Genomic DNA, 12,354 nt, shown 5'->3' on the forward strand with positions numbered 1-12,354 from the left:
TGCTTACCGTCAATTTAAAGATCCGAAGAAAATGTCTATTTGTAGCTAGCTGTGCTTCTCCCACTGTTTTAGAATTTACTCCGGGTTATAAAAATTAAGAAAAAAAAAAACAAACAATTTGTGAACTTGATATTATTAGTGACTAGCAGTTGACCCGCGCTACGCGCGGAAGTTTCATGATTTTGTTTTTATTTTTGTGGTTTTTTCAGTTTGATATTTTGTCACTTTTTTCTCCCGCATTTCCATCTCGTTATGGTGGTCGTATATATTTTTTTGTTATTTTTGCGTAAGTTTATTCAACTTCACTCTGCCTTGATTAAAACCCTCTTATTGACAATCGTTCAATTAAATTTGGTTGTCGTAGAATGTCAAGTTCTCATCAGTTTCTGAATGTCAAGTTCTCATCATTTTCTGCATTTGTTTTAAATGATAGCATAAATAGATTAGCACTTCTGGTTGTTTCAAAAGTAGAGTTGAAAATTAATTTTACAACGGAAAGTTGGAAAAGAATCTCATAATAACAACCATATAGTAATGCAAGGAAATTCTATTCAGAAGCAGAAGAGAGAAAGTAGTGAAATGAAGGCAAGCTCTTTAGAAGAAGCAATTGGGAAATTTTAATAAAAAAAAGTAGGCTAATTCCATTTCTGTTTCTTCTGTTTTTTGTTCATTGCTGCTGAAGATGAGCTTTCAACTGGTAAATCTCCAGAACCAAGGGTTTTTTCCTCTGTTGATATATCTACTGCACATGACGTGCTTGTCTGCTGTTGCCGAGTTGGAACTGTTATAGGCCCTTTATCACCTAAATCCACCATTTTCCCACCTTCTGCTTGTGTCTGTACGTATGAAATAATGAAGCAAGCAATGAGTAAAATCCTAGAAAGCAATGAGAAAACTTTTGGATGTGATGTAAAGTTTACCTCAACGAAGGTCGGACCAGGGAGCAGCTCAGTAGTTTGATAAATACGTGACACCGTAAATGACTGATGGTGAGGAGTGAAATTGAAGTTAGTCAGCTTAAGTTGGAATGTGAATTTCTTCCCAACAATGTCAGAGACTATTTTGGGAATTGGAGCACTACAGTCTGAGTTCAGTACACCTTCAGCCTAGAGGTTGCGAGAAGATATTAGAGAGAGTTAAGTAGCAACATTAATGCGTCGATTAAAAGCAAAACCAATTAAAAGTAGTTAATGCGTCGATGGTTTGATGGAAAGGAAAATGAAAGGAAATTAGTTTGAGGTAACATTAATTTAGTAAACTGACCTGCGGATTACCAGTAGCAACAAACTGGTTAAGAGCATCAATGGATACATGTTCAATCTTGGATACTCCATGGAATGGTGCAATAGAGTTTGTGTCTTGTTTTTGTTTGCCCTTTAGCCTGCTTGGTCATGTACGAAAATATGGTTAAGGGACATTAGGAAATTTGTGTGAATGAGTATAAAAAAACAATTTAGAGAAACCGTATCACTACCTCTCAGAAAACTGTGCAGTTGTTGTGACGTCTCCGTCTGTAAAAATTTGGTCCTAGACGTGGCATTTAGGTAAAGTTCACCTGGAGGGTAACTTTTGGTTAGTTGTCATGCTAGTTTAAGAAGGCATAAAGGAAGGAGTCTGAATGAATGGGGGGAGAAAATAATGACATACCTCCAAATAACTTTGGGTTTATATTAGTAGCCAACAATATGTAAGGCCCAACATCTTTTTGGCTAAAAACCTTCTCCAGTGAAGTTGCATGATCAAAAGCACTTAGTCGCACTTTCTCCCCGCTTTCAAAACAGAGAACATGTGTTCAAGCAATAAAGACGGTTAATGTAAAAACCATATGGAGCACTGCAGCAGAAAAGAGTTGTAAGTCGGTGAGGGTCAAACCTTTCAAGAGATAGGAGTACTAACATCCTCTCCAAGGTTTGTGTCATTCCATTTCTATATGCCTTGGTTGAACATACTTGGCCCATGACATCTAAAGAACAGAAATGAAGCCGAAACCATGAGGGTAGAATTTTAAATTTGATTCAAACATTGAAACATTGAAGACACACGCCCTTAATATTATCTACAACATATGTTCTTTTTTTTAAACTGTAAAAGGAGGAAATTCATGACCCATCGATAATGGGACTAAACTTCAAACGATCAACTTAATATTGGAAACGGGTAATTATGAAAGAAACTGTAAAAGGAGAAAACTCATGACCAAACAATTATGAATCTAAACTTCTAGCGAGCAACTTAATATTGGAGACGGGAAATAATTAAAGAGTTTACACTTGGGCCCTGACTGAGAATTTTTCGCAAACATAATAAAGGGGGAGTAATAATAGATTGGGCCCTGACTGAGAATTTTTAAATGAGCTGCCAAAGACAGAAGAAAATAATACATACGAAAATGGGTTGTCTCAAGATATATGGAATTATTAAACAGATAGATATGCTGAGGTGGCAGTACCAGGAATGAGTAAAGTGTATTTTATATATATAGATTCATTATAATGTCCTTTGTTTAGATTTTTTTTTAATAAAGTATTAAATGATTTTTTCCAATATGTATATAAATATATAATAATGCATTAAATGATATATTGTAATGTTGTATTTGTGCTTTTTAAAAAATTAATAAAATCCTATAAAATAAATTTAGAAAGTATTTATTTATTTGTGGCTATGGCTAATTTCGGCTTATGTTCTTTCGCTTTGACTATGTCGGTCATGTCATATTTCAAATTTCTGAGACCACTTGTTCTGAGATAAATGGAATCCTGTCGTCGTTTTTTTGTGGGTTCAACTAAAAGAAAAACAAATATGCGGCTAAGATGTCGTAGCCAGAAACGGAAATGCTAATTATGCTACGAGTTATGGACCTACACAATTTTGACATTACTATTTGGTAATTAAAGCTTGGCGATTGATCCATTATAATCCCCACATTTCCTCTCAAGAGTGTTCAGTGTTGCGATGTCGGTATTACATGGAGACTTTGCAAATTTTGGCCAAAAGAAAATTATTTAGAATATAATGGGTGATACATTATACGAACGTACCTTTCTGGCTAGCATGTTTTGGAGACTTAGCAAATAATAATAAAGAAAGTATATGGAATCTTTATATTAAAAAAAAGAAAGAAAGATGGGAACCTTTCGGATGAAATTCACTATTCAGAGACGATACTCGACTTTGTGACTACTAGCATACTTCACCTAGCTTTATATATTGCCATCACCATCACGACCAGACAGAAGCCACCACCACCAAATGGATAAATGAAATATCTAATTACAAAGGTTCGTTGTTTCTATCGTGTTGGTGCGCATACAGGCACGGCTTGATTGTATGAGATGTGAGGGGGTAAGCTTAGACTCTCTGTTCGTAACAATGGATACACAAATGAAGAACTTGGTGCATGCATGGCTTACAACAATGGATCAAACCTTTTTTTTTTGCCGAGGTTCAAGTAGTGTATACATGAAGGGAAAACAACTTAGTGGCAGACAAGCTTGTCCCTTTAACAATTAGCACACACCACCCAAAATCCGTTTTTTTAAATCTTCCATCTTTACGTATATATCCATATAGTTTGCTCTTTTGATCATGTAGTACAATACAAAAAAATGACATGAAAACGACCGTATTTTATAACATTATATTCCAACACTTTCGAGTTTCCAAATGATTTCATCAAACGTAATATTAATATTTTAAATTTGAGCATAAAACTATAAACTATGAAGTCGTGTGTTGAAGAAAAAGCATGATTGAAATACAAATATAGAAAAGAAAACTCGGTCAAAAACTCGAGTAGACAACCTTATCAGAAAAAAGGTAATTTACAATAGCCAACGTGAAGCAAAACAAAAATAAACGTTATCTACTTATCTTGAAACGATTAATGAAACAACTAACTTCGTCGTCAAAGTGAAAAACATCGTAATTATGATGATTCATAATTATCCATCAGAAAAAAACGACATATGTAATGTAGATATTTTAATTTCTTTATCAAAAAAAAAGGACATTAAAGTAAAGAGAAAGTAATAAAAATATCCATAGATTCATTTTCGATCATATCCCACCACATGTCGCGAACCTTCTCTTAACCGCCACTTGTCAGTCACTTTATCCAATAGTAATCTCAAGATTCGTCGAGCCTCCGGTTTAATACCGACTCAGCCGGTAGTTTCTCCTAAATCATATGGCTCACTCACTAACTTTGTCCCTCTATATAAACCAAAAACACCTCTCAGTTCTTCCAAAGAATAACAAAACTCTCTCTTCGGAATCTGAAAAGCCATAAATTTAGCAGAGAAACAAAAATCTTAAGGATCAGAATTTTATAAATGAACAGAGTGATTAGTCAGTTTTCCGGTAAGTTGATGAAGGAGAGCGGCGGTGATGCGACGGCTTTAAGATCTTCCGTCAAAGAATCAGTCTCGTCGCCGCAAAGTTCACTTTCGTCTTCGTCGCCGTCGTCTTCGGTGAGGAGACTTAATAAAGGCGATCTTGAAGCGAGACGATTTGGTTTAGCGGCGAGTGAGAAGCTGAGGCAGGCGGAGGAATCTTTAAGGACTGTCATGTTTCTGAGCTGTTGGAGTTCTTGTTAGATCTGATCTGAATCGTTTCTTTAACTGTGTTTTGATGTGCTTTTGAGTTTGAACTGATTGTAAAAATATTTTTGTAATTATCCTACTTTGTGTACTTCTCTGTAAAGTCTCTTATGTACATATTGAAGAGAAGCTATGAAGAAAATGGTTTGTTTATCATCAAATCAAACATTTTCATTAAACTTTGTGAATACAGTAAGTAATTTACTAATTGAAACTATAGAGTATAAGATTTCTTTTTGTTTTAATAACGTTGATGATACGTAATGTTGCATATGATGTGTTTGGATTATAATAATAAACTCCAACTTGGAATCTTTTAATGGGTGATATATAATTGTTTGAGGTGCATCAAAATAAATCGGGTTATAAAACTTTATTTCTAAACTCACAAAATTATCAAAATATATGTCTGAACAAAAAAATAATCCAATGTGAATTTTGAGTTTTGAAAAACATAATATGAAATCAAACACAAATACTATTTTAATATTGATTATAATTATTTTAAGATTCATATAATTGATTGTATTTCTGGTGATGGTGGGTTAACTTGAAAAATGTAGATTTGAGGGGTTTTTAAATGCAGAGAAAACCATTAAAGATCATGAATTTTTTTAATAAACTAATATATATATATATTTAGTATAAATAAAGAATATAAGACTATTTATAAAATTAAATGTGTGCTGTCCTGCAAACTGGACAAGGCAGCTCAAGATGAGGTTTTTGGGTTCCATCCGAACAGTAAACATTTACAGTTAACTCATTTATGCTTCGCTGACGATCTGATGGTCTTTGTCCATGGAGATAAGACATCTATTCAAGGTGTACTGATTGTCTTTGATGATTTTGCAGCTTATACAGGTCTGAATATTAGTTTGGAGAAATCAACTATATTTATGGTGGGTGTCTCCACTGATCAGAAAAGCGAGATCCTCCAGCAATTCCCCTTTGCTTCTGGCTCTTTACCAGTTCGATATCTCGGCCTCCCGCTCCTCCCAAAGCGCATGTCCTCTGCAGACTATCGCCCTCTGATTGAACAAATACGTTCGAAGATAAACTCTTGGACGGCTAGAACACTCTCGTTTGCCTGCATTCGCGAAATTGATCAACTGTGCTCAGCATTCCTTTGGTCTGGCCCTTCTCTGAATACTAAGAAGACTAAGGTAGGATGGTCAGAGGTTTGTCTCCCTAAGTCTGAGGATGGTTTGGGGCTTCGTTCCTTACATGAGGCTAATAATGTGAGTGTCCTGAAGTTGATTTGGAGAATCCTCTCTGCTAAGAGTCCACTATGGGTCAACTGGACCCACCTTTACCTCATTCGCAGTGGTTCTTTCTGGTCAGAAAAAGATAATACAGTTGTTGGATCCTGGATATGGAAGAAGCTTCTGAAATACAGGGACATAGCAAAACAGTTTCACCGCATAGAGGTTTACAATGGTGAGTCCACTTCATTCTGGTTTGATGACTGGAGTTCTCTGGGTCGTCTATATGAGAAAGCTGGGGATCGTGGTTGTTTAACTATGGGAATACCAATCTCAAGTACGGTAGCTGAAGCAATGGACCAGACTCGCCGTAAACGGTATCGGAATGAGCTCCTCAGCCTGGTTGAAGAAGAACTACACCGGAAAAGTCTTGAACGTGTTCATAACAGACAAGATGTTTCTCTGTGGAAGCGGAAAGGTAACACTTATCATAAGACCTTTCGAACGAAGGACACCTGGTTACACATCCATGGAACGCATCCATTGATGGCGGAGGCTCGAGTAATTTGGTTCGCTCATGCAACCCCACGATTTGCTTTTCTCACTTGGCTGCTGGTGAAAAACAGACTCGCAACAGGGGAACGAATGGTAAACTGGAACACAACCGCAAACACAGGTTGTGTGTTCTGCAATCATCCGATGGAGACACAAGAGCATTTGTTCTTTCTATGTCCGTTCACGCAGCAGCTTTGGGAGTCGTTGGTGAAAAGACTAATCACGGACAAGTACACAATGGATTGGACGCAGGTGATACACTTGCTTATGGGGACAGGGTTGGACAAAACACAATGGTTCCTATTGAATTATGTTTTTCAGAATGCTATTCACTCAATTTGGCGGGAGAGAAATGATAGGAGGCATGGAGAACCATTCTCATCGGTGGAAAAACTGGTGAAGATCATAGATAAAAACATCCGTAACAGGATAAACACAATGCCGGACAAAGATGGCACCCTCATTCAAGTTTGGCTGGCCTCAAGGTTCAACTGATACTATGGATTTTTCCTTTTCTTTTTCAAGATTTTAAGCATGTAAACACCAGTTTATAAAAACTGTTGTAAAATGTTTATTTTTTTTTGAATATAATTTAACATTAATTCAGAAAAAAAATATATATATATATATATAAAAAAAAATTAAATAGTGTTGAATTCTCATGTGCGCTAACGTAGTAGTAATATCATATACATATGTTATCAACAACAACTTTTGTTTTTTTTTTGTTAAAGGGTTGGTGTAATCAACAACTTTTTTCAGCCCTTTATTTGATGATATAATATATTGTGAGACATTCTATTACAGGTGTGCAATTATTTGTAGGAAGGCAGTCAAAACTTGTCTCGGTCATCTTCAAATATTTTCATCTCATACCTTCTTCCTTATACGTACGATTGTATATTGATACGGTCAAGCCTTTGCATCAATCTCTAGAGAATCATCTCCTTCCTTAATATATCACACAAGTGTTGACCGACAGAGCTTAGAGGATTGTATATAAGTGTTGGCCATGAGATTATGAATAACATAATAAAAATTTCACATTCACTCGATTTCTTTCTCAAACGTTTTTCAAATATTAATAAAAAATCTCGCACCATGAACAAGCAATTGTTTTCTTATTTCATGGTTTTTGTAGTTCTCCTCTCAGGTAACTAACTTTATTCTTATAATAATTTCACATTTTCGTATATGATCAACGATCTAATATGTCAATGTACAATGGATGCAGTAATAACGATTGTTCCAAAAACTGAGGCACAAAAGAGATGCAGGAAAGTACTAAACCCGGGAACACAATGTTTGTTGGCAAAGTGCAGAGAAGATTGTTTCAAGCAGTTAAATGGCAACGGAGTTTGTGTTGAGACGCCACCAACCTCTGGCAAGTACACATGTAACTGTTTCTACAATTGTGGCCCTGGACTATGATTTCTGTATTTTAAAAGCGTTCGATAATTATGTAAACTCAGTTTAAAAACATTATCATAATCTATATATAATATGGGATACGAAATAAAAAATTTTATCTTCAAATTACATATGAAATCCTCATCTTCAAATAATAAACATGATGTTATCAAAAGACATTTCCACTTGTAATGAAATCTCAAACGTCCTTTTTTTTTATTTTGCGATTTCATTATTAACCGTATCTTACTTACTAACCACTACAATACATTAGACGATGATAAGCTTATACTATAAACCTAACCGTTTCATTCAGAACGCAATCGCCACAAATAGAACCATAAACGCTATTTCATTCTGCGTTTCTTTTTACTTCTTCTTTGTCTTCTCTTTTAATTAAATAAAAAAACACTAAACCCAATCAAATCCACTTTGAAGCTTTCCCCCGATTCTCCAATGGCCTTAACGGAGGAGAAATCAGATCCCGATGGTCGACGCTGGGGCAAATTCAAACTCCCCTTTCGAAACTCCAACAACGCTCAAGCTACTTCCTCATCCATGGCTACTTCTTCTTCGTTAGCATCATCGTCTCATCTAAATCAAAATTACATTCATCAAACACGCCATTTTCAATACCACGGACCTCCTGTAGTAGAAGGATTAGGTCAACAAAACCATCATCAATCCGCCGCCGCCACGATCCCTTCTATGTCATCTGTCGCTAGATCGCTTCTTCCTACGAAACGCCGATTGAAGCTTGATCCTTCAGCAAAACTCTACTTCCCCTGTGAGTTATCTATATATTAACTACTCTAATCTCAATCTCCATTGAATCAATTGAATTAACTGATTTTATAATTTCTCACTAGAATTTGACTGATTTGTTTTTGGATCATAGTGTGATATGGACTTGACTGGGTTTTAGCATTTTTGTTCTTTTTCTTGGAATCCATATGAAATTGGATAATATATATATTGAAGATGATGATGTTGACCTTTGTAATTGTCTGCTTACTGGAAATAAAAAATATTTACATATACAGATTGATAAGGTTACTATATAAACTGTGTAAGTTGTCAATTTCAAGATTCACTCTAGTTTACAATGAGATAGTTGTTTCAGGTCGTAGGATGGTGATTCTGTAATTAGTTTTAAAGATTTACTGATTTAAGTTTATGAACTTTGTTTGAAGATGAGCCTGGGAAGCAAGTCAGGAGCGCTATTAAAATTAAGAATACGAGCAAGTCTCATGTAGCTTTTAAGGTTTGTTCTGGATCAAGTTTTTGATTACGGTTGTTGCCATCGTTTTTATTTTTTAATCTCTGCTGATTCGATCGGTTTCTTCAGTTTCAAACAACGGAACCAAAGAGTTGTTTTATGCGTCCAGCTGGTGCTATTCTTGCTCCTGGGGAAGAAATTATCGCAACTGGTTCGTTTCTATCTTGTATATTGTATGCATGTTGGTTTAATCTGCTTGATCAATTGGTATTTTAAGCATTGGCTTCGAGGATTATGTGTTGACTGTTTCTATTTATTGTTAGTTTTCAAGTTTGTTGAGCCTCCTGAGAATAGTGAAAGGCCGATGGAACAAAAGAGCGGGGTTAAGTTTAAAATTATGAGCCTGAAGATGAAAGTCCCAACGGATTATATGCCTGAGCTGGTAAGTGACAATGGTAATAACTATTGGTCAGAATCTTGAATTGAAGAGAAGATAGAGTGAGACTTTTGTGTGTGTTTGCAGTTTGAGGAGCAAAAAGAGCATGTCTCTGAGGAGCAAGTAATGCGTGTGGTATTCTTGGATCCTGAAAGCTCTAACCCCGTGAGTCTTTCTTCTTCCGTTTTTTTTTGTCGCCATCATTTGTGAACTAGTTGGGATCATTTCTCTGCTTTAGACACTTGTAAATATAGCTGATCTTTAAATCTTGTTACCTTCTCTCTCTCGCTCTCCAAAAAGATGATGGAGAAATTGAAGAGTCAATTAGCAGAAGCGGATGCTGTAGATGAAGCACGGAAGAAAGCATCAGAGGGTGTTGTTGGTCCAAAGCCAATTGGAGAAGGACTTGTAATAGATGAATGGGTGCGACGCAATGCTTATTATTTTCATAAGATTAATCATCTCTGGGTTTGTTTGTTTCTTTTCATAAGACAAGAAAGTGTGATTATAATGGTTTAATGTTTTTTTCTCCTTTGTTGTAATAACCAGAAGCAACGCCGAGAGAGGTATCTTGCACAGCAACAAGGAGGAGACATGGCTTGAAACTAAAAGGTCACCAATACAGAATGTGTGTGTGTATGTATGTGTTTGGTTTAGTTGTGTGGTAAATCACAATGTGTGTGAAGAGAAAAGAAAGAAAAAAAAAATGTGACTTTTGTTATTTACAGTTCAGAACAACGATTGTTCCAGCTTATAAGAAACATTGATCTTGTTATAGTTTACTTCGACCTCTACCGAACCAAAAGCTTTGTCGCCACTAACGTTCTGCTAACTCCTGGATCTGCAAGTTCTGATATAAACAGAGCACACATGCAAATTGAAAAAAATTCAATATTCCGCCTACTAAAAAAATAATCGTATCGATTCTATGTTAAATTTTTTCCAAACTGTGACAAATCCCCTATATATTAATAGATAAGTATATTCAAGAAAATGCTGATGTGTCAGAGAGCTCGAGACACCAATGAATTTATTGCCTTCATTATTATGGATATTTACACATATCCCTTATATATTAATAGAGATCTATTTTCAAGAAAATGCTGATGTGTTGTCGTTGGAGAGCTCACGACACCAATGAATTAATTGTCTTCATTTTTATGGATATTTACACATAATTGCTATTGAATGATTAAGGAATATTCCTTTACAATTAATTAAAAAATCAAACAGTTCAATTTTAAAATTTATTTTAATCATTTTTATAACATATTTAGTTATTAAAATATAAAATCATAAGATCTAAATCGTTTTCAAAATTAAAAGGTAAAATCGTTTATTAAACTCTGGCGCGTGGCTTGATGATTAATCGTGATAATGTACGATATATGCCATGCGCCAGAGTTTAATACATGATTTTACCTTTTAACTTTTTTATTTATTTATTTAAAAGACATAGAAAGAAATTTACAATCTTATTCCTCAACGATTAATCACCATTCATCGGACACAGTAAAATCAAAGGGAAATTGCAATTGAAACAAATAGCAAATCAAAACGAATATAGAGCTAACACAAACAAACAACCGAGTTTTGATACTTGAAAACAAGAAAAAACAGAGCCATGAGACGAGAGAGACAGAGGTCTTCAATGGCGGCGAATAAGTTTACTTGGAATAATTAACCCAAGCTTATTCGTAAATGACAATTTTACCTTTTCTTTATAGATTATTCTGTAGAATAGTAGTTTACTTGGGATAATTAACCCAAGTTTTAGCTAAATTGAATTAAAATCTAGATTGATAAACATCATTAACAATTTTCAACCATAAAATAATAATTTTTTAAAAAAAAATTATTTGATACTTTAACATTAACTAATATTTACTCTGGCTTTAGTAAGAAACAACATCTAATTTTTACATAATAAACATAGAGTTTTTTTAGTTTTTATTAATATTATAATATTTTACTGTGTGTGTCAAATAAAAATTTTCTCTAAAAATTTTGACAAATAAAAAAATCCCATAACACAATTGATAGAAATACCCAAAAATTAAATATCATAATCTCAAAGAGATTTTTCTCTCACGCCAACATTCCTTATCAACATATATATATATATATATATATATATATATATATATATATATATATAATCACGATTTAGTACATCCCATACATTAATGTGAACATGGTCTCTTAATCTTTTTTTTTGTTTATGGACCTGGTCTACTATCGTTAAAGGACCAACTACGCACGTTAGGAAATCAAAATTTTTGTTCAAACGTTTAATTATTTTACTCCGTTAACGACATTTTTGTTGGAATGAAATGTGAATTCGTTTATATTTTGTTCAATTCGTTTATCATTTATGCATTAATGTCTCTGTTCTTTAATATATCCACCAAATATTACATCAATGAAGATCGAACGTGTAGCTTTTTTTTTATATATATCATCATATCAAATAACCAATATCCAAATCAAATATTCAAATTTCAAATATCCAATCAAATATTCAAATTTCATCTCGCATTTTTTCATTCCTATCTTTTGCTTTCTAACATCATACTAGAATATGACATCTAGCACGGGTTGAAATTCCTTCCAGTAGTTTATTTGCTAATTTTTATTTAAAATATCGTATATGTGATTATTTTCTTTGTTTTATAAGTTTTTTTTGAATGGAACAATATGCCATGAAATCATATACTGAATATGACTTATGAATAACATCTATTTTGTAAGATATATTCTAGTATATCTAGATTTTAATCCGCGGTATAACACGGTTTAAGTTGTGTGATAAAAAAATTAATTTTTGTTTGTTAATTTTATTTGATTTGTTTAGTATTTAAAATTATATATTGTATTTTGATTGTTAATTCTATGATTTAACCTATAGTATAACGCATATTAATTTTA

At 34.0% G+C, this 12,354-nt stretch overlaps 3 protein-coding genes and 1 long non-coding RNA gene across 4 annotated transcripts; 3 read left to right on the forward strand and 1 right to left on the reverse strand.

Moving 5' to 3' along the window:
* Positions 1-439: 439 nt before the first annotated feature.
* On the reverse strand, positions 440-1,906 carry LOC147948187 (uncharacterized). Its single transcript, XR_015573503.1, has 5 exons — positions 1,648-1,906; positions 1,475-1,555; positions 1,264-1,381; positions 921-1,106; positions 440-836 (listed from the first exon to the last, which is right to left on the reverse strand). It is a non-coding gene; the product is annotated as an uncharacterized LOC147948187 (long non-coding RNA).
* Positions 1,907-4,232: 2,326 nt separating this feature from the next.
* LOC109127182 (uncharacterized) lies at positions 4,233-4,780 on the forward strand. Its single transcript, XM_087479996.1, has one exon. The coding sequence runs from the start codon at positions 4,335-4,337 to the stop codon at positions 4,596-4,598; it is 264 nt and encodes an 87-aa protein (XP_087336122.1). The 5' UTR covers positions 4,233-4,334; the 3' UTR covers positions 4,599-4,780.
* Positions 4,781-7,393: 2,613 nt separating this feature from the next.
* Positions 7,394-7,900, forward strand: LOC109128067 (putative defensin-like protein 165). The gene is made up of 2 exons (XM_019233787.2): positions 7,394-7,514; positions 7,596-7,900. Exons 1-2 carry the CDS (start codon positions 7,463-7,465, stop codon positions 7,790-7,792), a joined length of 249 nt encoding a protein of 82 aa, XP_019089332.1. The 5' UTR covers positions 7,394-7,462; the 3' UTR covers positions 7,793-7,900.
* Positions 7,901-8,033: 133 nt separating this feature from the next.
* LOC104716129 (vesicle-associated protein 4-3) lies at positions 8,034-10,208 on the forward strand. Its single transcript, XM_010433486.3, has 7 exons — positions 8,034-8,558; positions 8,965-9,035; positions 9,120-9,201; positions 9,314-9,432; positions 9,514-9,591; positions 9,727-9,849; positions 9,976-10,208. Exons 1-7 carry the CDS (start codon positions 8,228-8,230, stop codon positions 10,027-10,029), a joined length of 858 nt encoding a protein of 285 aa, XP_010431788.2. The 5' UTR covers positions 8,034-8,227; the 3' UTR covers positions 10,030-10,208.
* Positions 10,209-12,354: the final 2,146 nt, after the last annotated feature.

This window comes from Camelina sativa, chromosome 2 (assembly GCF_030686135.1).
Source record: "Camelina sativa cultivar CO46 ecotype springtype chromosome 2, ASM3068613v1".
Classification (NCBI taxonomy): Eukaryota; Viridiplantae; Streptophyta; class Magnoliopsida; order Brassicales; family Brassicaceae; genus Camelina; species Camelina sativa.

Excerpts from the sequence above, each read along its gene's own strand:
- LOC109128067 (XM_019233787.2), top strand. The coding sequence starts at position 7,463 with ATGAACAAGCAATTGTTTTCTTATTTCATGGTTTTTGTAGTTCTCCTC. Across the intron at positions 7,515-7,595 it reads TTTTGTAGTTCTCCTCTCAG|TAATAACGATTGTTCCAAAA; the intron begins GTAACTAACTTT and ends CAATGGATGCAG.
- LOC104716129 (XM_010433486.3), top strand. The coding sequence starts at position 8,228 with ATGGCCTTAACGGAGGAGAAATCAGATCCCGATGGTCGACGCTGGGGC. Across the intron at positions 9,202-9,313 it reads GGAAGAAATTATCGCAACTG|TTTTCAAGTTTGTTGAGCCT; the intron begins GTTCGTTTCTAT and ends ATTTATTGTTAG. Across the intron at positions 9,850-9,975 it reads GACTTGTAATAGATGAATGG|AAGCAACGCCGAGAGAGGTA; the intron begins GTGCGACGCAAT and ends TGTAATAACCAG.
- LOC109127182 (XM_087479996.1), top strand. The coding sequence starts at position 4,335 with ATGAACAGAGTGATTAGTCAGTTTTCCGGTAAGTTGATGAAGGAGAGC.